The 24,861-nt window shown below is 41.8% G+C and overlaps 1 protein-coding gene across 1 annotated transcript in view; it reads right to left on the minus strand.

Moving 5' to 3' along the window:
- nrxn2b (neurexin 2b) overlaps window positions 1-24,861 on the minus strand; it is a 654,120-nt gene that overhangs the window by 28,502 nt on the left and 600,757 nt on the right. Inside the window, exon 18 of the mRNA XM_039609711.1 lies at window positions 15,560-15,731. Coding sequence (XP_039465645.1) covers window positions 15,560-15,731 — 172 coding nt within the window. The remainder of the gene's footprint in view (window positions 1-15,559; window positions 15,732-24,861) is intronic.

Genomic DNA, 24,861 nt, shown 5'->3' on the forward strand with positions numbered 1-24,861 from the left:
AGTCGTGTGAAAAAGCCAGATCGTATTCACCCTTGATGCTTGGCACTGCACCTCTTCCAGAGTGGTGGTTAACGGTAAGTTAGGCAGTTAGATCATTAGTGGAGTTAAAGGGATTTTATTACCTTTGTCGAGTAGCCACTCGTCAACTACCCGACCAAGTCGGTATGGGATTCTTTGTCTAGCAATAGCCAGGCGCTCATTATCAAAGTTCCCTTTAAGAAATTTGGAGAAGACAAATTAAGAAAAGGTTACACAAATCTGGAAGTTGAAAGGTTAGAGGTTAGAAGGGCAACATGGCAAATGTTTAGCAAGTTACGTACTTTAAATCAGCTTTAGTTAGGACAGGAAGAACTTGTGGATGTGTTTTCGGGCTGGTTTGTTTGGTTAGACAAGTTAACAGCATTCTAGTTACCTTGAAGTTTAAATGATTTTTTTAAATGCACTAACAAGTTAAACAGATTTATGAATTATTTAGATATAGTATGATTACATTTGTGGAAGTGGTAACTTATAATAGCTGTCACAGAGTCACAGAATCAGCAGTCAGTAAACAACACAATTATTACAGTATGAAATAATAAAGCAGAAAAAAGATTTCCCATTGTTATTTCACATGAGCATGACATAATCACAGAGAACTAAAACACATTTCATGGTTGTTCCAAGGAAGACATATTTAAGTTCCTGCAGCACACAAAGCATTGCTGATTAGCAAACCTCCACCTCCCGGCCCAACAGGATGGCATTCTGCCTGTGGAGCATCACTTCACTTTACATCCAGCTACTCCACTCTGACTAAAGAGAAAAAAGATTTAGTGAAACTGTCAGCACTGAGTTTTTCTCAGGTTTTTTTCTTCCTTCTTATGCATTAATGGAGCACTTCTCAGTGGCGCTTGGCAATTAGCATCACTTCATCAACGTGTCAAAGAAGTTTCATTGCTGCTGTGCAAACTTATTATCCCTCACTTCACTTCAATCAACCTTGGGGTCATACGCTGTACCTCTTATAGCACTGTCAACAGAGACAGAGCTGGAATTAGGGAAGACGAGGGCTGATGTGACCAGACTTGGGGTTTTAATAAAGTCTAATGCGGTGGTAAAGTCAGAGGATTAATTAGGCGTTTTGTGTACGTCAAACAGCAGCCTTTGCCAAAAACCTGAGAGCTATGCTAGCTAAAATTAGGTCAGGGAATCCCCTGGTGTCCTTGCAGAGGGTTCTGCGAGTGGTACCAAAAAATGAGAAGCACTAAAGTATATATATATATTGATGTAGTATATACACCAATATATAAAATATATGACATGTAGGAATGTGTCCAAAATGTATTACTTGCTACAGTCTGAGAAGAAAAGAGTGGACATAGATTGAATTCGAGTTTATAGCAGGTTACTGACAGGAGATGCTGATGGAATTATCTGCAGAGAGATGAGTCAGGGATTCAGGGAAGGTTTGGGAACAGTGTCTAAACAGTAAACACTCTAAGCTTGGAGTGTTACATCCTGCATCCTCACAAGTATACGCTGATTTTGCCCCAACTCGCCCCCCTTAGCACCACCCTCTGTGGTGCCGCAGTGATCTAAAATAGACCACCTCTCAGTTCTGCAGTACCTACATCTACTCCCCAGGGGTCTCTCTACCCACGCCTGCCTCTGTAGAAACGGCTCACACAAGCAAGAGGAGGTGCGTTTGCACGTGCGCATACTGTATATGAAGGGAAACAGTTGTTTGTGTGTGGGGCAGAGGGCCAAAAGATAATGAAATCTGAACAGAGAAAACGCAGGGAGAAGGAGGAAGCCTGGGATAAATGATAGCTGGCACACTGATGACGAAAATAGGAATTTTGTCTGGAATTTTGATCTTTGAGTGAGTCTTTTTGGTGACTTGAGACCCTCAAGTCATGAACCTGCTCTTTTTAAGTAGGTTAACATTTGGACCATCTGTGTTTTCTTTCTGAAACTGAAATTAGTCTAAATTGAAAGGAAACGCTCATGCAGCAATTACACGCATGTGTTCACATTGCACTTAAGATTATCCAGGCACAGCTCTGACTTCTGGAAAACCAGTACGGCAATTAGAGTGCACATACAACCCTGGTTTTAGAAATGACACGGCCACTCTGCTGCAATCACTGAATTAGAGAAGGAGAGACAGATGCCGCTGGCAGCAGAGAGGGACGAGGGGAAGATGGGACAAATGAGAGGGTTGTGGTGGTGATGGTGGGGGTTGCAGAAAGATGGCGATCAAAATAATAACAGAGTGAAAGGAAAATTGTGGGAGGCAGTAGTCCTTAGTGAGATGAATCAATTGTGTGCATGCATGTTCTCCTCCTACTGCTGCATCTGCCATTTCATCCACAAATCCTGACTAAATCTCCTCCCTCCTCTAACTTTCACTTCTGAATCAGCCACTTCCAGCAACACAATCCAATACAAGATCCCTTTTACCAGCCAAATAATTTGTGGATAATGATCATCCACCGGTACTTCTCCCTCTAGTGGCAGCTGTTTGACACTACATGGTTCACCCTCCTCATCCTCTGTGTCCTTTCCATGAAAATGTTCCTTTCCTTTCTTGTTTCCATCATTCCTTCTCTAATCCCTTTCCCTTGTCTTACTCACTTATCCATTTCCTCGTGCTTGCTCCTTTCCATCTAACTGCTCTTCTTCTCTGCTTGTCCTTCCCTTATTCTCAAACAATCCTTCAGCCACACTTGGCGCTGTCCTTTTTCTCACCTCCCCTTGCCAAAACTCATTTTGATTTCTTTTTTTGCTAATGACTTCCATGCCCTATTCTCCCCTTGCACCTATATCCCTCCTTTTCATCTCCCGTTTCCCTCGTTCTTTATAAATTCTTCTTCAGCTACTATTTTTCTGTTTTTTCTCCTTCTATTCGCTATGCACCGCTGTCATTTCTTGTCCATCCAAACGCACCGTTACTTCTCCCCTTTCATCACATATCTCTCACTTGCCCCGTTAATTCCCTGCCTTTGTTTTGTTTTATTTACCTTCACTCAATTTTACCTCTGTATTCTTCATTTCCCCACGACGCAGCAAGTTTATTACTAGGATATTAGATGTAGTACACAGGCGCTTCCACACAGTCTAAGTGTGTGGCAGGCAAAGTAATAAATGCTTAGCGTGTAGAGTGTGTACTGTATGTAAATGTGTGTATTCCTTCCCTGGTGAACAGGAGTGAGTGACAACATCCTCATCAACAACCAAAGACAGCAGAGAAATCAACAAGGATGCTTCTTATCTAACGACTTGAAACAAAATCAAAAAAAAGAGGGACAAGAGGAAGAAAACAGAATCTGATGGAAACCACGACAAACAGAATTTGACTATAAATTTAATTTCAGCAAAACATATGTGCAGTGGCAAGGGACAAAAAGAGGCACAACGTCCTGTTGGACAGGTTTTTTTATGTCCTCTACACTGCAATTTCTAAAACCCAAATTCCTCTGTGTCCTGCTTGTGTGTTTGCATCTGTTTGTATTCGGATCCTTAGAGAAATAAGTCATTCTGTGTGAAACAGTGATGCTTCTCCCTTCTCGCTCCTCTCCCCACCAGCTGAAGCCTGCTCTGCATAAGAATAGGGAGGGGGGGATAGATTAAACAGCTGGGCCCTTCTCCTCTTCTTCTCCACCATTATCGCACTCACTCCATTCCCAGGACTGTTCTCTTTGCTTGATATGAAAGATGGAGGAACAATGCTATCATACCTGGTGCTCAAGTAAAATCTGATATACAAGAGAGGGACAGAGTGATAAACAATCAATCAGTAATCAATCAGTGGTTCTATTACTTTGAGGGATGTATTTTTTTCCTTTTATAGCCAATGTTCACCAATGGAAAGCAGTGTATCAGATATAAAGAAATATTCCCTTAAAAGGTGCACACACTTATGCAAGGAATACAGTTTAACAATATAATAGCCCTGTTGCAAAGTCTTTGATGCACTCAAAATGGGCTAATGAAATGTAGGATCTTAGGTTTTTGGAGCTTTATTCATACTAGGACCAGAAGTGAGGCTCTATTAGCCTTTGTTTACCTGATTTGGACCATTAATTTTTAAGCTCGCTCGTAATTCTGGAGTAAACACTATGTCCTCTAATAATCTAACATAATAATGTGGAATAATATGATAATGAATGGATTTGTTATTGTTGATTTCTATGTTAAATAATAATGTGTAGCAGGCACAGAGCCTATCAAATATGAGCCTAAGCCTATACTTCATAAATGGTAAATGGAGTGGTTCTTATGTAGCGCTTTTCTACTCTTCTGAGCACTCAGAGCACTTTACATTCATTGCATTCATCCAAGTACATTTTCTTAGTGCTTTCTAACTAACATTCACACACTCCGATGCATCCATCGGAGTAGGAAATTTGGGGTTAGTATCTTGCCCATATTTGGCATGCAGAGTAGGGGAATCAAACCAGCAACCTTCCGATCAGTAGATGACCTGCTCTACTGCCTGAGCTACAGCCACCCCTGTACCTACTAACTGGGCTGTAATAACTGTACAAGGTGACATATTTGTAAGTCTTGTATTCATAAGGCATCCTGTAAATGCCTGACATGAATAAAACCTGTGTATTTTAATCATGGGTGCACATCACTAGCTCGTCCCAGGGTGAGCAGCACAGCGTAGTCGACTGTGCATGTGTCAACATTAGTGGCTGGACCACAACGCTTATGTTTGTATGTCTGCCCAACCGAGGCTCAAATCTCAGTCGCACATGTCTGTTCTCTTTGCCACCTGGAGCATTGGCGGGATTAACAGCTATGATCAGACTGGTTTTGGGTAGGTATCACAGCTGTGTTGCTAGGGGCAAGGCAAGGGCACGCTGATTGACTGGCACCCTGGGGAGACACAAAGCAAGGTAGGGGAGGCAGGGGACCTGCGCAGCATGCTAGGACTGCAGAGTGTGTCTGAGAGTGTCGGATTTGGATGTTTTGATAATCCAGCATATGAATCACACACTGTCTCTTTGCGTATCAGTACAAATGTCTATGTCTGTGTGATTACATGCGATTGTGTTTGTAGCAACTCTCCAAGGAGCCAACTGCATATCATGTAGCTCTGCAGGCAGCCAGATGCCCTTGTACAGGACACCCACATTGGAAATCCATCCATAAGAATGGAGATTACATTGGAGACGATTGGCCAGCAGCCATCCCGCTCTTCCTCCTCTCACAGAAACCTCTCTCCATCAACCTAGCCTCATTCTGCTTTTCATTTGGTAACTTTAGATGGATTGCTCTCTTATCCACTGGGTGTTTTCAAGAGCAGATTGGCATAAGAAACCATAGCCTTATGTACTGTAACCTCGTGCTACTAGATGCATCTCTTCTGTTGTTCTTACATGCTTGCTCCTTTTTTTCTTTTGTTCGGTTCTTTTATTAATAAATGTGATCAAATTGTGATTTTATAGTGATTCCAACAGGTGTTTGGGAAAGATGGCAAGTGATTCGGATCCAGTGTCACTCCAGAGTCAAATTTCAGTCTATTTTTCAGGGAGATGATTTTAAAGAGTCAAAAATTGACAAAATTGACATGATAAGGTGGCAGTTTTGGATCTGTTTTTTTTCTCCTCCATCTTTTTTTAAACCAGAGACTGCAGACGAGTTTTGTCTCTTCATGTGAAACGCAAGGGAAAAGAAAGCGATTTACCTACCCACCATGCTCTTTTGTTCAATGTAAATACATCAGCCATCATTCACGTCTGCCTGCATCTCAAACAGACAGCTCGCTGTTTTTAACTGTCTTTCATCTTTGCAGCAGTTATCAATGCAGCAGCTCGTTTTCATTTCTTCCCCTCTTTCGTCTTGCTTCGACAGGATCCTCACCATCTTTCATCTCGGCCACGGTGGATTTGTGCGAGGGTGGCTGCCAGAGTGAGCCAAAGAAAGCCCCCTCCCCCCACCTTCCCAACCCCAACTCGTGTGGAAATCAAAGTTGTCACTTCTCTAATTACCCAAAGCAATCTTTTCCCTCTCCTGATCTGCACTACTTAGCTGTGTCTCTCCTCTTTCCCTTTCTCTACTCATCATTACTTCCTTGACTGTTTTAGTGTTCACTCTCTCTCCATCATCCCATAGCCACAGGCCAATAATTGGAGATACCTTCCAACTGTGCAAGATCCAATCACAAGAAGTCACAGAGCACCAGAGGCCCAATAAGAACCAGCAGAATCAGGGGGGAACTATCATTAGAGACAAGTGACTAAGCTGGCTGACTTCAATTAACTCTTACTGGCTTTTCTGCTGTACCTGTACCCTGAATGTAATAATGTAAGAGCCCAAAATATGACAAATGTTTGTCACACATCGAATCACATTAAAGCTTTAAGAATAATATTTATTTTTTTCATTATAAAGAGTTGTTTTCAGGGTAAAGTTCAACTTAAAAACTCCACCTGTTTATAGTAATAACGTCAAAAAAATGAATGAACAACAGAAATTTATGTTAGCGACTGCGGATTACAGAAACACAGAGCTTCTTCAGCGCAAGCTATCGTTGAAACAGTCATTCACTACCTCACAAGGGACGGTGCATTAAAATCTCTATCGTCATTCAAAGTTTATAAATGATTCATAATTTTTTATGTGAAATCATATCATATAGAATAACCAATGACTAGTTTATAGAGTTTCTGTGAAAGACATTTTTTAAGAATTTTGAGCAAACGGAAACATTTTGTGCTCAATTCCAGCAGATAGTTACTTTTGCACTGCTCCGTACTGTGTTGGCGTTAATGCTGAATAAGTCACGTAGGGGCTGTTTCAACAATGCAGACTAATTAGAGCCAAGATCAGGTGACCCTTGATTTTCCCTTAGTTGTGCTGCAAATGCCATAGGTTTTGCACTCTCTGTGTGTTTATACACCACTCTGCATTTAATCATTAGTTATTATTCATTCCTGTCTCTCTTCTACAGTGTGTCTTTTTTCCTGTTTCCCTCCTCTCACCCCCAGCTAGTCATGACAGAAGGCCGCCCCTCCCTAAGCCTGGTTCTGCTGGTTTCTTCCTTTTAAAAGGGAGTTTTTCTTTCCCACTGTCGCCAAGTGTCTGCTCAATGGGGGTCGACTGACTGCTGGATTTTCTCAGTATTATTTTATGTATTGTATTGCCTTACAATATAAACTACCTTGAGGCAACCGTTATTGTGATTCAGGACTGTATAAATAAAATGGAACTGAATTATTAACGTTATGAAAAATGAATAAACGAGCCTAGTTTCCAGTATATAAAGTTGCTGGTGCCATACCATATGACAGTTAAAATGGTTTCCTGCCAATCCCACCATGTAGTTCACCCCACACCATCATCTGTCATCTAGTGCTTGGAGGAACATTAAAGCGATGCAGGTCTACTTCAGTTCTGCTGGTTTAGAGGCCAAAGCTGCTGAAGTAAAATCTAGTCCATGTTCAACTAAAGTCTCCATGCCTACAGCCATTTGTCTCACTCTGTATAGAGTGCACCCTTCTTTCCTAATCAAGTTGCTCACCCCTATTTTTAGAGTGCTCTCATATAGCTTTTGCTAAAGGGAAAAGGGAAGCAGATTTTCTGGGCTGCCACAGTCCCCCCCTCCTCACATTGACTATTTTTCTTCCAGTTCTTTTTTTTTTTTTTTGTCTCCCTGACTGCGGAGGTAGCAGAGACAAAGATGGTTACCGACGCACCGTGGCAACATAAAGGTAAAGATAAAAAGGGGAAGGAGGAAGGAGAGAGCATAGCCAAGAGCTTTGTTGACCCCTTTACTCAGACCATTTATCTGAGTAGTACGAACATCTTAACAACTCAGTCGGAAGAGCTGAAGCTGACCTTGCTGGTACAAAGAGTCTCTCTTCTTCTGCGAATCCATGCCTTTCCTCTTCACTTTTCCCCCCCGACTATAAATGCCAGCCTTCATGCTGCACAGATCCTCTAAGTGCCTTACAGAGTGAAAACAGGCAATAACAACAGCTCTGACTTTGTACTTTGTCTTTATCTTTCCTCTTTCCTTTTCTGTTCTTGTCTTATGATCTGTATTAAGACCTGGGCTGGATTACTCAAAGTCAACATTATCTGGAGCAGCAAGTAATTTATGTTTTACAAACTTATTCTAAGTTCATGCACGATTCTACATTGCACGTGAATGGTGTGTATATGCTCTATCACATTGGACAGGCTATATGAAAAGAATTTCCAAAATCTGGGACAAATGAAGTTTATCTTAGTTTATCTTATCTTAATCTTGCCCGCTGTGATGCAATCCAATTTGTGAAGCTCTTATTAGTCAGTAACATTCTTTATCCATCAGTAAAAAGCCTTATCCATCTCAGCAGTAACAGCAGCTTGCTTCCAGCATGCATACTGGATTTCACCTCCCCCCACCAAACCACTCCTTCTCTTTCTTCCTCTCTCTTCCTTCTTCTCCATTAGACATTTTCGGCAATGCATCCCCTTTGCTGCACTTTGCCGCACTTTCCTTTTCCTCTCTTCTACCTCCCCTGCCGTCAGACCCTCCATCCACGCATCCATTGCTATCCCCTAACCGCCACTTCTTCTTTCCAGTTCTACTCAACTGCAGTCAGAAACTAAAGCAAAGTGACAGCTCCATAGTAAATCTGCTGCTTGTAAATACAGCTCTCAATGACTAGGAAACAGTAGGATTGCACACTGTGAGCTCTCATTGGTCATAATGACACAGTTATGAGGCAGCAAAATATGGTAATCGCAGCCAATATGCTTTGATGGTGTTGATATAACTGTGGTTGTAAAATGCAGAATGATTATTCAAAGCTCAGGGGACACCTTAGTGAATCCCAAATGCCAAGTGTGGTATAAACCCACATAAAATGGATGGATTTTTCCTGAAGCTGAATTCTTACTGTAATGTCACAACTCCCTGTGGCCTGCGACTATAGTCACAATCAATTCAATTTTCCTCTGTCTATCTAATCCAATGGGGCCCAGCCCAGCTGTCATTGGGCAGACAGACCCCTAGATTCACAGAAAGAGTTAATGTGATGGAGTAGTATGACACCAATCAGACAAACAGATTCACATATTACAATTTACTACAAACACTATACTGTATCTCATTATAAATAACAACATGTCTCCCTTCACAGCTTAGAAACAGCTAAGGTGGAAAAATTGTTTCAGTTGTTGAAAGGGCAACTGGCTCCTTGTAAGAGAGGGATTACTGCTATAGCGGCCTCCACTCACTAAATCTGACCTCTCCTTGGGGTGTTTCAGCAGCTTGATTGGCAAGAAAGTAAAGAACAGGGAGAGAATAACTCAAAAAAGAGGAAAAAAAGACATTTGTGGAATTTGATCCATGAGCAGGATTTTAAAATCTAAACTACAATTTAGAATTAAATCTGCTTTTTGATCAAAATGATATACACCCATGATGCATTCAAAATGTTGGACTGTCCCTGCTGCCTATAGTCTTGTTCTGTGTTTCTAGAGCTGCGCCCATGCCCAGGTTCCTTATGAAAACTACTGCCTGCCTTTCTGCAAGCGAGAACTCGTCATTTGCAAGAGAGAGGAACCTGGGTGAGGTCTTACATGGGGATAATATTGTGAACACCCTTTACAGTGTGGAGATGAAAGTGACAAGAAATGTGAGCTGGTGTGCGACAAGACAAGGCTCAGCAGAGAAGAGTGTAAGGCAGGAGGACCAGTACATCCACCTTACTGCAGTGAAGCAAAGAAATTATTTAATCTCCTGCTGAACTTGTGATTTTGCTCAATTACAAAGAAATGAAGACTCTCTAATGAAAGTTTCCTTTTAATGGAGACTATCAACCAGAAGTAAATGACACATAAAAACTTATATAAAATGATTTGCATTTTATTGAGAGAAATAAGTACTTGATCCTCTACAACCCAGCAAGAATCAATCAATCAATCCATTACAAATACTCCTGATCTTAATCCGTCATGTGTATAAAGCACACCTGTCCACAAATTCAGTTTCTTCCATTCCAACCTCTCCGCCACCAAGCTGCCACGGGCAAGACCAAAGAGCTCTCAAAAGATGCTAGGGACATAACTATAGACCTGCACAAGGTTAAAAGACCATCAGTAAGGAGCTCATGCAATTTTCTTCCATTTCCAATTATTTCCAATTATTTGAAAATAGATGAAATATAAAATGATCATTATCACCCTCCATCTGCAAGATCTTGCCTCATGGATTGAGGACGATCGTGAAAAAACTGCTGAATCAGCCCAAAACTACATGGAAGGAGCTTGTTAATGATCTGAAGGCAGTTGGGACCACAGTCACCAAGGAGATCACTTGTACCACACTACACACTAATGCAGGGGTGTCAAACTCAAATACACAGTGGGCCAAAATTCAAAACTGGAACAAAGTCGTGGGCCAACATTAATATTTATTGAAAAAAAATCTTCCTCCAGATATAAGAATGAATCTTTTCTTATGGACTCAAACAAGTTTTGCTGAAAAACTGAATATGGAACAAGCAAAGCTTAATACTAAACAATATATATATTAGCTGTATAATACCAGTAGGCCAGCATTAATAGTAATTTGGTATGGCTTCACGGGCCAAATGTAATTAGGCTGCGGGCCAAATTTGGCCCGCGGGCCAGAGTTTGACACCTATGCACTAATGCATTGAAACGTTGCAGTGCCTGCTAGGTCCTCCTGCTTAGGAAGGTACACATACAGCCCCATCTCAAGTTTGCTAGAGAACATCTAAATGATTCAGAGAAGGCTTGGGATGAAGTGTTGTGGTCAAATGAAACCAAAATCAAGCTAGTTGGCATTAACTTGATCTACCCAAAGAACACCATCCCCACAGTCAAACAGGCCATAGTTATGAATGGCTGTCTATCTCTCTGTGCTAGCCCTACAGTGGATTGGTGGCCTGTCTGGGGTCTACTTGTGTTTGAGGGGCCAAAGGGCAATATCGCATAAAATCTTGCATGAGAACCTCTTTAACCTCAGCAAAAAAACTGAAGATGGGTCGTGGATTTGTCTTCCAGCATGACAATGACCCTAAACATATCGACAAGGCAACAAAGAATGGCTAAAAAAAAGCACATTAGCTTTGAGTGGCCAAGGGGCACTAAAGAAACTTGAAGGATTTAGAGAGTTTCTGTAAAGATGAATGGACCAAAATCCCTCCTGAGATTTGTGAAAACCTGGTGAGCAAACGAGAAACGTCTTACTGCTGTGCTTGCCAACAAGGGTTTTTCTCCACCAAGTCATTTTTTTTTCTGGGGCTTTGGTTGATATTTGGTCTCTCACGATAAAATTAAACTACCACAAAAAACGAAGACTCCCGAATCACCAGTGAGCAAAAGTACATATTCTCCTGGTACTCCAGCTTCCTCCCACAGTCCACAAACATGCACATTAGGTTAATCTGACATTCTAAATAGGCCATAGTTATAAATGGTTGTCTGTGTCTCTGTGCTAGACCTACAGTGGATTGGTGAGCTGTTTGTGGTGTACCTCCAGGCAGAACTGCAAGCCTGAATTGGATATACAGAAGAAAATTAATGGATAGATGGATGATATACACTGTGCAAGACTCCAGAGACACGAGCTTTAACAGAAAATCAATGGTAAAAAGTGTGGCAGCCCTGTCCCCACTGCATAATTAACAAGTTCATTCTGAAATAAAATCACTGCAGCCATAAAAACTAACAACAGCAAATGACAAAAAAAGTTTAAATTACCAATTTGTGCCATCATTATACACTATAAATTGCCTTCAGATCACTTCAGTAAGACAACTTTCTGTAACTTTAGAGAAAAACATTATATGACTCATTCATCCTCTTAGAAAAAAGCTAAAAGCACCATTGTTCACAACTCTGCTGTATGGACATAATGGACATTACTCAGTTTCTAGACTCAGTGACTACTTGTGATTTTGTTCAAGGAGGTTTCAGCATTTAACAAAGTTACATATACTTTGACGAATGTGGCATGCCAGTAGCAAAAATAAAGAAAAGCTATGAAGAAGTGAGCAAACATGACTCTTTAACATTAGCCATGCTGCAATTTATAAGTCTGCTAACATCTGCATGCCTAATTATCCGACCATGTAAGCCTATATATAATTGTAACTTTGCATTTGTCAGAGGAACTATGTGTTTCTTCTTTTAAAAGCTGCAGTTTAGCTTTAATTAATGTTCAGTGAAGCTCTGTAAAAACACTGTATGATACATAAACTAACAAACACTGATGCAGAGCAACAGTCATTCTTAAGTTTTTATTTTTCTGTATTAACATTCTTCTCAAACAGGCTTCCTGTGAATAAATGTTCAGGCCTCAAACCAGAAAATAATACTTTGGTCACTCAGAAATGAATATTCCTAAAGGGCAATGCCATAAAATCATAAACAAACCTTTTAAGATAAAAAATAATTAACCACATGAGACCACTTCCTTTCTCACAGCAGATGACCAGTAAATAAAGGGACTAGGGTGTGAAATGGTACAATTACAGCCCGTATGTCACCGGTGCTAACATCTGCCTGTTTTTCTGAGGCAAGGTTGAGGTGCTCAGTGTGACATGGGGAGGTTTTTATTGAGCCACTATGCCATTTTGGGAAAATGGGAGGTGGGGCGGGCCAATAACTGTTGCTGAAGGAGCCACCGGGGACACCTGACATGCTGGATTAGTTGGCCGAGCGTTCCTCTGACACTTTTTGTCTGCTCTCTGTCCATCAAATACAATGTGCACATGCACACAGACACACACAAACATGCTGTACTATGTGATGCACCCAGACAGATGCATGCACTGTCACACGTAGAATCAGACATGGACCACAACACCCACAGACACACAGACTCCCCGAGGACTACTAACATCACTTCGTGGGACGTCAGGAGACGTGTTGCTTAGCCGCTGAATGTGCCTGACCCGTGACGACCACATTTGCTGTCAACATCTTGTCTCTCCAAATCATCACCTCGAAATGGCCTTCTGTTTAAAAGCTTGCTGCTGGCCAGCCCCGGTTTTAATAAAGGATTTGTGAGTAAAGCGATGCAAAATCTTCAGTAATCTTCAGATATTTTGGGCTGTGGCCACTTATAGTGTGCACAAACGTGTTTTTTTTTCAGAATAAGATACAGAGAGGAAATCTGCCACTGCCTTTTTCACGAGGAATGACGGCTCTAAATTCTCTGTTTTACCTCCACCTTCCTTGTGGCCTCATCCTCTGGGAGCTTTTACCAGAAGCCCAGGCATCCCACATGTAACTCTCTATATGCACAGAATGTCAGACAGGGTTCAGAACTGCAAAAGTATACCAAGGAGACTGCTTGATGTGGGTCACAAAAGTCCCTCTGGGGAAGGGGATTTCACAGGAAAGTGCATTTCCTTGTTTTGTTAGAGGGACCAGACAAATATGGTACCTGTACCATCCAACAGACACACCATTGCAGGCATTTTTCGTGACAACTTGTTCTATTTTTCTTGAAATCTGGTTTACAACGACAGCATAAGATGACATAAGTTTTCTGCTGGGACAACATAGCAATGACACTGCATAATGTGAGCATCAAGAAAATGAAGTAGGTTTGAATACAGTCCCAAACCGTGAGCGCAAACTATTTTGTCCTATTTAGAGAATCAGAAGATGTCTAAATCTCCAATCTGGGTCATGGGAACTTGTTTCAACAGGGGACCTCCTTTTTCTTTCTCTACAAAAATATAACATCACTTTCTCTCTCCCTTTATGCACCTCATGTGTCAGTTAAGAAGTTGCAATCCCAACACATCCTTCACTCAGTGTCTCTCTCTCTCTCTCTACATACTCCTCCACCTATCTGCGCCTAAACCTCATCCTAAGTTTTGCTTTCCTAATGTGTAACATGTCTATGTCCCTAGGACAAGCCGCCCCCCAAGCATTATGATGATGAACCTTCAAAGTGGGTATGGGAGCAATCAAAGCTGGCACCCAAAAAAAGTTAGAGTGTAATTAGCTCACATAAATGAAACAAACCGATTCTACAGCCAGTTAGCCCCCCTGCTACCACCCACACGACCCCTCTCATCTTCATGACCTCCTAAAAGTTCCAGCCCCTGGCAGCCCGAGCACAAAACTCATCAAATAAACTAACAAACAAAAACAAAATCACACTCTTCAATTGTTGATTAGCACAGGAAAAGGAAAGAAATGTTTGATGAGGACAACAACCGCAGCGAGGAGGGCGGAAGGGAAGAGGAATAAAAAGAATACGATATGGGATGTGCATTAATGTTTCTTGATGAAACGAAACATAGATTCGGATGATGACACTCACTTGCCAATGTTAACAGGCTGCTCAGCTGTTATTTTCCGAGCGGTTTGCGCTATTGTTAGATGAAGGCTCCTTTTTGGAGTGTGTGCTGTTGTAAAAAGGGCTGCATTTCCATCATAATAACAACTGAAAAGAGTGAACTGTCACACGGCACTTCCTTTTCTGGCTGTGATGCATTCCCCTCAGTCTGGCCTTGCTGTGTTGATGGATGAGCGAGAGAATATGCTTCTCTCAATGCCAAAACAAAGCTTCAGAATATGGGATCACTGCTGTGACAGAGAATGTCACAGTCCCACTGCTCTATATGTCAACAAGAGTAAATATCATGACCACATTAGCGGCGCTCTCCCTGCAGTTTGAAACAATGATGATACATAGACAGTGCTTTTAGACAACGGGAAGAGAATGCATCGACTTAGGCACGGGTGGAGGTTTGCACATTGGACAGCATCGGTGCGGAATAAAAACAGTGCTTATTCGTTTGTAACATGAGACAGTCCTGTGTGGTGTTGCGTAGTCGTTATGGGAACACAAAATGTCTTCCTTTGAACAACCATGAACAAACGGGAAACACACTGGAGAGAGAAATTAAGGGGGAGCTTCAGCATAACCAAAAATAACTTCATATTTCAGACTGAAATAGAATACTATGATTATGGTTAAACAAAGAGTGGTGGAATTAACACACTCCCAGCAGTGACTCATCGGGTGTTTGCCCTCGTTTAAATGATGTTGCACCCGTGTTTATCTTGAAGCGGAGGCTTGAGTTAAAAACACCTCCATGCTTTCCCAGCTTGAGGTTTCCTCCCTGTTTATCCTGCCTAAAAACCTTGCTCACCAACCATACGTGGCTGGCATACTCACGTTCGGCTGGCCTCCATTCACTGCTGGCTTCACAGTGCCAGGAGCTACAATGGCAGACTAACCACAGAGAGCCGGTTGCACTTAGATGAGGACTGCTTGCCTCGGGAAGGCTGCTTGGCTCTTCCTGCCTTTTAGACCAGAACTGGACTTAATCACCAGGAATAATGCAAGCAGCCTCTAAATATGAATGCCGTGATAAATAAAACAGAATGTGTGTCTTTAAGAGAGAAAAAGATCACGTTTGGGGGGCTAAAATAATGAATATTTCACTCGCAAAGCTCCTTCATTCTCTCTCCACTTTGTTGCCCGGCTTATCGGAAAATTCAGACCTGTGAAGGATTTAATCCAATACTGACAGCTCCCTCCCTCCCGCAGTCCCTAGATCAAGCCCACTGTTCCTACCTGAGGGGAAACGTTCAATGACGGGCTGGTTGTCCACCTGTAGCGTGGCGTTTCCACCACTGCGTGTGAATCGCACCACGTGGTATTTGCCGTCGCTCACCATCACCGCGCTCTCCTCGATGGTTATATCGTCTGTTCCCACGTTGAAGATCACGCCGACCTTTCCCCGTTCCTGTAAACAGAGGTTGATGCAATATATGGTCAGACAAATGCACCAGCATGCACTAATACGTTAAGTTCAAACATACCCATAAAATATGACATGAAGGGTTAGGGTTAGTGGAAAAGCTTGTCCGCGGTCTCTTTTAAGATTAATCCCTCATTGTCCATTGCCCCGTCCCAACATCTGGTTTCAAACAGAATCTGGTACAATTCATGTGTTCATGGATTTGGTGAATTGAGAGCCACGATTAAAGGATCCAAATGTTTTAAATATTCAGCTTTAGGTAGGGTAGCTGTGGCTCAGGAAGTAGAGCACGCCATCTCCTAATCATAAGGTTGATGGTTCAATCCTGCCTGTTCCAATCTGTATGCCAAAGCATCCTTGGGCAAGATACTAAACACTAAGTAGCTCCCGATGTGTGGATGTTAAATAGAAAGGACTTAGACCGGGGTGTCCAACTCTAGGCCTCGAAGGCCGGTGTCCTGCAGGTTTTAGATGTGTCCTTGATCCAACACAGCTCATTTAAATGGCTAAATGACCTCCTCAACATGTCTTGAAGTTCTCCAGAGGCCTGGTAATGAACTAATCATTTGATTCAGGTGTGTTGACCCAGGGTGATATCTAAAACCTGCAGGACACCGGCTCTTCAGGCCTGGAGTTGGACATCCCTGACTTAGACAAAAAGAAGTGCTTTATCTAAATGATTGAACAAAACACATTTTACAAAGTGCTTTGAACACTCGAGTACTGTATTTTTCTGACTATAAGGCGCATTTAAAACCCATAAATTTTCTCAAAAATCGACAGCGCGCCTTATAATCTGGTGCGCTTTATGTATTCTGGTTGTGCTTACTGACCTCGAACCAATTTTATCTGGTACACGGCCCTCAAAAATCTGTCAAAATGTTACTTTGGTAAGCTACAAAGCTGGATTGTCGGAGCATTACGGCTACCGTAGTCTGGAGCCTTGCGGAGAAATACATACTGTATGTACAAGGACCCCAAAATGGCACCTGTTAAGAGATATGCTTACAAAGCAGATTTCAAACTCTAGGCTATCAGTCATGCAGTAGAACATACGAATAAAGCAGCTCTGAGATAATTCAACATCACAATTTGATGGATTTGTGGAAGAGGAATGAACTGAAAAAGTGAGTGTACTGTTCTGTATTTTATTTGTTAAAACTTAACAATGTTGAGTTATTGTGATAGAGTTGAATAAAGTTTCACTTTATTTTGTTTCGCTTAATGTGCCTTATAATCCGGGGCACCTTATAGTCCGAAAAATATGGTAGAAAAAAGCGACTTATAAGAACCAGTCTATTTACCTTTTTTATAAAAAGGCTATTGCTATTGCTTAGGTTTAAGTTTGTGGACATTGTGCCATTTAAGCTGTCTTTAGAGATGATTTATAGATTCCCTGGAAAAAATATCTCAACAGCTACTCAGCTGGCTGCAAAAACATCAGTGTTCCCAATAGTATCAACTGTTTATCCACCATCATGAACCAACAACTAATATTTTAATTTGACCAGTGCTTTCCATCGTTTTATTCTTTCTGGTGTTCAAGATAATTGTTATTTACAACACTATTGTCTTTGTTACTTGTGTTACCCAAAGATACCCCTGTTGAGCGTAGCTAGATTCCAACTGGCACTGCATAATGAGAAAAAAAATCATGTCTTTTGTGTTTGAGAATGAATTACACTGACTGAAGCAATTGAGTTGTCAACTAAGCAGCAGTTACCCTGCATAGTTAAACTGCAGTCATCCAGCCGTGTAACAATCCATGCTAATAGACTAATACTGTTGTTCCTTTGTTGTCCTTTGGCAAAAATCAAAAGATATTTTTCTTCAGTCAACACAAAAAGCCCCGACTGCCTGAAGTCTGATGACACTCAGAGCGTCAGATCCCACACATACTAGCCTGGTAAGGGAACAGAGTACTTGCTGAGGACTCAGACACCTTTAGTATTCATCAACCGGGTGACCCCCCCTCCCCTCTCCCATCTATTAGTGTTGACAGCCGCCCACTGCTTCGAGTTTATTACAGTCAACCGCCTACTCCACTCTCTTCTCCCGCCATCTCTCTCCTCTCCCTCTGTGGTTCCTGTCCTCAGTCCCAGGAAAGGTCAAAGTCATTTACAGAGTTACAGTCTGCCAGAGAGCCATAGAACAAGGGTGAGAGAGAGAAAGGGAGAAACAGAGGACATATCAGACAGCACCACTGCATGCAAGTTGTCTGTCTGACTGCAAAACCTCTGTTGCACTTTTGCCCAGCTGTAAGACCCTGCTCTGGTTACTGTTGCCCATCCTACAGACAGCAACACTTCCCGACTGTCACAGCAGGTCAAGCTCATTTGCTGGTGGGGTCACATTTGCACAGTGCTATCTCCTCACTGCAGCTACAACTTCATTGATTCCGTTACCTCATTAGGTATGTGCATTTATTTTGCCACTTTCCATATGCCAAGATATTCAGGGGTGAACCTGTGGCTTTTGCTTGCAGCAGTTTTCCATTATTCATAGCTGATTAAGTATTTTAAAAAAGAAAATAAGACACCCCTAATGTTAACAGATCTCAAAATAGCCAGTTAATTGAGTAAATAAGTGCAAAGGTTGTACAGTAAGTTAATGATCAGTATAATCAGCCAAATTTATGTGCATCTTAACTGCTCTTTGCTGCTGTGTAAAGTTGTTATAGTTTTCAGCCAAGGCCACGCTACGGCCATGCACCGATGTCAGCCGTGATTAGGGTATTAATTGAGCATGCTCAAATGGCGGCGCAACATGTTGGTTGTGATTAATGCTTCGCGGGGATCAGTAGAACATAAGACACAGTTGAACAGCCAGAATAAGCAAAAGGAATCAGTGTGGAACACAACAGGAAGCAGAGCTCAGCTGTCCTACGTGATGCTCCTAATGAAGCTAGATCTGTATGAAATTGATGGACTACTCTGTAGATGGACTCATTCTGCAAGGAGGCTCGTTGGATGTCTCGAATGGCAAAGTGCTTCCAGCTTCTCAGCCACTTAATCAGTTGATTCATGTTATAGACTGACCCTCACAGTCTTCCTGCCCGCTCTCTTTGTGAATGCCAAAATCTACAATGCTGCAGATTTGACGACACCAACAGGAATACTGTCTTAGAGCAGTTAGCGAGGTGCACAAGAATAACGATTTAATCAAAGCTTTCAGTACTGATACCCTTTAGATATTGCAATGGGAAAAAACAAAATGGAGAGGGTGAGTGAAATGCTTTTGGATCGAGCAGAAATGCCAGGATCATCTCCATTACAGCCCACGCACTAGGAAGCTTAGAATAATCATAACACCTTGCTTGGAGAATTAATTCAATTTGCCAGGGAGAAGCAGAATGAATCCATGCTATTACAACTGAAAAGCAGAAGGGAGTGAATTTGAGTGATATTTACAGAGAGATTAGCATTTGTGTTCCGCAACATTAGAGTTCTTCCCGGTGCTGAGGGAATGTATCGAGCCCATTACGGTGGGAAGCCGCTGGGAACCAGTGCTTTTTTAAAAATGATTTTAGTGTAGCAGTAATGACATTTTAATGGCCGTTTCCCTTAAGCGAACATATCTCTGGAAACAGAAGGAAAAGAAAAACTCTTTGAATGACTGGGAGCAGTCAAGCCTGCAACATTGAAATGAAGGGACTAGTAGGTAACTTACAATAAACCCTGGCTGCTCTTTAAACACCACAGCTTCTCAACGACTGCTTAGCAGCCCTTAATCTGCTGTAGCTGTCAGCTAATGTCAGGAGCAAGAATGTTACGTTTTCCACTTTTATCTAGAGGGTAGCTCATCTTACTTTTCTTTCCATGGGTAAATCGGTAGCAAAGGGAGCAGGTCCACGGTAGACTGGAGGGCAGGAGCTCTACTTTATGATCAGATGTATTTTCAATTACATCTGATCTGCCTGAAGAAGCCAGGATCTGAGTTACTGAGATTCAATTAAATATTCAAAGATCTACAATAGTGGAGGGGGTAGGACGAGATACCGAAATACCATTAAGTTTCAACTTTAACCAAAATCGGTTTTGGTGCTGAGGCACTGAGTTTCACAGAGAAAGGTTTCATCTGGGGACAAGAAAAAAAATCAAACAACTACAAACTTGCTGTTCTTGCCAAATATCTGACTTGTTTACCACTGCACAAACTGCTCATCAGTTTCCCACAGTAAATCGAGTTTAGCTACCAAAAAAAAAAAAAAAAAAAACTCCAGAAAAAAAAAGTTTCTGTAATCTTCTCATTAGAGTCTCTCCTTCCTTGTTCTCAAAGACAAAAGAAAATTGACTTTGGAATTCTGCACGGCAGCCAGAGAAAGAGCAGTACGGAGTGCATTTCCGTCTGAAATATTTCAACATGACCTTGCGGCGTGCGAGAGCGCGTCGAGGTAAACGCTGCTGTCGGGAGTGGAATGAGAATGAGGCAGAGGCTGCAGTCGGCGTGTATGTGTGTATCAGGGTTATCAGGCAGCCTCAGCGAGCTCTCGCTGATCACACCAAGCAGAAAAGGAAGAGCGAGAGGAGGAGGCGGAGGAGGAGCAAGGGGCAGAGAGAAACACTGTGCGATAAAAGGACAGTGGGAACCTTGATGATCCTCTGGGGCCTCAAGGTGCTTTGAGATCAAAGCTCCTTTTGAAGGTGTCAAAATCTGGTTCTTTCTTTTGCTCACATGCTGGTAGTCAATTAAGAAAAGGAAAAATAGACAAAGGGGGAATGAGAAAGCATTTTTGAAGGATTTGGTTCTTTGTTTCATTTCTTCCTCGCCTGCTCAATCTTCTCCCTTTCTAACACACCCTACAGCTTCATCTTTACACACATCTGCTACTTGACATATTTGCATTTCCTCAAAGTCTTTCTGAATCTCCCCCTTAGATCTGATCCATAAATGCTAAACAGACAAGTTAGAAAGAGGAAACAACAGAGATGCAACTGCTGGAAAGTGGATTCAGCAAGACTGGGGCAGAGACAGTTGCAGTTGTTTAAATCACTCAAGGTGTTTTGCATTTTGCTGTATCTGTAACTTGCCTGGAGAAATTGTTTCTGAAACACGGCTGACCAGTTCAGGGATTTGCTGGTTTGATAGATTTCATATTAATACTCCTCTGGCTGTTGGAAATGCAAACGATTCATCAGCTTCTCTCTCATTTGGATCTATCATAGGCTGTATCTGCTTGAGACTAACTTGACATGCCACTAAAAATGTGCAGAACTGCAGTATTTATTAGCTTATGAATCAGCCAGCAGAGCAGCATGGATAAAAAAAAGAATGATAAATTGATTTTTACTGGGCGCCCAAAGAAAAAGCAATCAATTCTTATATATGTATGTACACAAATATTTGACACATCCATGTGGTGTAGGAAAGCTTAATATTTCATTCAGCTTGAGCTAAGCATTTTAACGTATTTGCAGACTCTGTGCATTAATGTAAAATTCCATATGCTATTTACAGTTACCGACTTATACTGGTGATTTTTTTCCCTAAAATATCCCACAGACTTCTGCAAGCTGATACCCCATCACTTGGTATCTCTGCATCTTCCTCATGAATTTAATTCCTGCGCTGATTCCTGGCTAATCAGCTTGTCAACATGTATGCATAATGCCTGCGAGTGCAGATCCGCTGTGGCATCTGCTACAAGGAGAACAGTATAGTGGGGCTAAGCTTCCACTTAGAAACTGCAGCGTTATGTAAGGAGAAATACGTGGTTGCATAACATGTAGACTTCTTGCCGGCTAAATCATCCACTGTCCGTTCACTGAACGTCTTCAGAGTATCTGCGACAGAAAGAGGGAATTGCTGAGGGCCAGCAGCCATTTTGAATCAGTAAACTGCTCTGTAGCTCGCAGATTTCATGTCTTCCCTTCTTATCAGTCACCTCAAATGACACAGTGCTGTTACAGACAGAGCTGCATGTGTCATTTTGATTTGGTTTATGTAGCAAAAAGAGGAGGGCTGTGGCAAAACAGTCGCTTTGCAGAGAAAACATGGTTTCCTTTGCCACACCTTCTCTCGGTTTCTGCTCAGCTAACATTTGTATGTGCTTGCCGTGGTCTCTTGCAGTCACCTTGAGCACCTCATCTTAAAGGCACTTCATATCCTCTTCGATCTCTTTTCTTTGCCTAGTTATTTCCAGCAGTGGTCATGGCTATGAGAGCACATTTGCACTGCAAATATTGAGTGGCCACTCTAACAGTGAATCAGATCGCATTGAAAAATCAATGACTTAGACAGATGTGATGTGAGTGCATGTATATATCTATGTGTGTGTGTGTGTGTGTGTGTGTGTGTGTGTGTGTGTGTGTGTGTGTGTGAGAGAGAGAGACTATACACTGATGTGTCTGAATCTCCTGTCAGATGACTCACACTGGGTTTGCCTATTTGTCCCCGAGTACACAGACGCACATACCGGCAGTAAGCCAAAATACTACAGAGGGAAAAAACAGTGAACATACTAAGAAGGAAGAAAAAACACAAATCAGCCAAAATACCGTCCACTATAATCCTGATTGTTGCCACTCTCAACAAAAACAACGTTTACTCGCATATAGTAAGTACTGATATGACTGCAACATGTACCGTACCACTGAGTTAATGGATGGTATCCTTCAGCACAATAACTGTAATACTTGGAGGTCTGACAGCTGACCTGCTCAATGCCTTAAAACCCCCCCCCAAACCACACACACACTTGTATGCAAACGTGGGAATGTCCTTGAGTGAGATTGCTTGGTACCGCAACACACTGCAGCCTTGTTTACAGAGCTGCCAAGAGCTCATGGATACACGTGCACACTGTCATGGGGACCTTTTTTTTTGCATTATCCTTCTGATTGGGATGTGAATGATGATACAAAGCATCTGAAAAGTAACTGTACCCATGCTCTGTTACAAATAGCATTTGTGTTTTTACTTTTCCTACTAATATCTAAATTTTTTGAAAACAAAAAAACCCCACCTTGTTAATCAGGTGAGTCCATATTACTGATATTACTGTAAATAGGATCTGTAATCAAGAATTTCTGAGTACTGCCCCATAAAAACCATGATGCCAACCTGGTGTAAACTTGGGCTTCAAAGTTGTTTTCTCAATATTTTCAGATCACTTCAGTGGGAGTTTAATTCTACCTCCTTGCACTTGTGCCTCTGTGATGCAGGCTGGATTTACCTTCCAAACCATGACCCTTAAACTTGAATTTCATTTTGGGGGAGAGGAAGGACTCACAGGGAGGCAAATCTGGCGACTGGGGCAGGTGGGAATCCAAAATGTGTGACCAAAAAACTCATGTATTTCAAAGCTGTCCAGACTTGCATGAGAGGGTGATCGCAAAGGGGAACATGACCAAATTTAAATCAGTTTTTTACATTTTTTAAAATTTTATTGCATTTTCAGATGTGTTTCTAAAGGTAAGGGTGGGCGACAAGTTAAAATGAACACCTTAACCACTGACCCCAGAGAAGGGGGGATCCAGGGGCTCTGTTTTGTTGTGAGGGATAGATTCAGGGGTGACTGTAGCTCAGAAGCACTTTATCTACTAATCAAAGGTTGGTGGTTGGGTTCTGCATATGCAAGTCATCATTTGGTAAGATACTGAACCCTGGTGTTAGATATAAAGCACTTAGACAATGAAAAAGTTTTGTGTGAATGAAACCTGTTGTATAAAGTGCTTTGAATGCTCAAGCACCACTATAGAAGAACCAGTCTATGTATTTGCTTGGGTTACACTAATTTATTTATAACCAGGTCAACAATATAGCTGAGCTAATCTCAATGATGAGCTTCAATCTTAAAGCTGAGAAAATTGATCACAGAAACAATCCGCTCCACATCGCTAGCAGTTTTGTTCACTTGTAATCCCGGGGCCTCTGGTCGCCACATCACGTTTTGAGGCAGCTTAAAGTAAGCACATCTAAGCCGTAGTCCAACAGGTTACTGAGGCACTCAACGAAGAAAACTGCAAAACTGGGTTTCTCACTATAACAGAGTCCTTTCAGCTTAGATCTAATTGGCATCTAAATATCGATTCTAGCAGCTTCAGTAAATCAGATGCAATTTGTAATTTTCAGACTGCACCAAGATCAGCCTCCTCCACAAGTACGCTTGCCTAAGGGCATCAAACTCATCTGAACTTTTTGTTATACTAAAGCATCGCCCTTTTTTGGGTTTTTGCAGGTCCGATCACCACATGTAAATAAAATGATCATCTTAAACAAGCCATTACGAGTGACCGTTCTGTCTTTCACTACTTAATCAAATAAAAAATGAATAAATCAAAGAGACGGTGCTGAGGTAATATGCCACCTTAGTGCTAAAATAGAGTCATCATTTACCACTCAGTCTCACTAGCCGCCAAGAGATGTGTAAAGGTAGATTAAATTTATCAAGATGCCAAAGTGAAACTGGAACATCTGAAACAGCAATGTCAAGGGCCTTTTCCAGTCACTAACCAGAGATGGATGGAGGATGGAAAAGATAAAGCAGACAGAGGAAGAAGATATAGGAAGACAAAGAACAGGAGCGAGAGAGAATGGGGAATGAAGTGGTGATCCAGTTTTTTGTGTTATCATTGTAACAAAAAGACAATGAAAAGAAATGGATGTGGAATCTGGAGAAAAGGAAAGAATGAAGCGTTTGGAGTAACAGCAGTGAAGCTAGGGTGATGATGTGGTGGTGGGGATCCCCCCGAGGCAAAGCCAGAAAAGAATCTCTGTTACTCTGATAGAAGAAATCAATGTCCATACACCCATGATTCATCACTTTTACCACAAGCACTGGTAGGCCCAGACACAGATATTTCTCAGTTTAGGCGACTTAATTTGGAACCAGGAAGTGAGGGTCTTTCAAGACCAATAAAGTTTCCTATCCACACTGATTCCTCCATTCTTGTCTCTTTTTTGTATTCAATTTGCTTTCACCAGCTCCCCACAGTCCTTCATCAGTTCATTTAACTCTAAGATACGGCAGTAATCCCTGCCACAAAACCTCATTATACTGAACACCTTTCATGGGAAAAACCAAAGCAATAAGTGACGACCGAAATGACTTTTTTTGGCTTTGTAAAGATATTAGAAACTTGGCAAACTAAAGAAGCAGGTGTTTCTGAATTCT

This window comes from Oreochromis aureus, linkage group 3, assembly GCF_013358895.1.
Source record: "Oreochromis aureus strain Israel breed Guangdong linkage group 3, ZZ_aureus, whole genome shotgun sequence".
NCBI classification, from domain to species: Eukaryota; Metazoa; Chordata; class Actinopteri; order Cichliformes; family Cichlidae; genus Oreochromis; species Oreochromis aureus.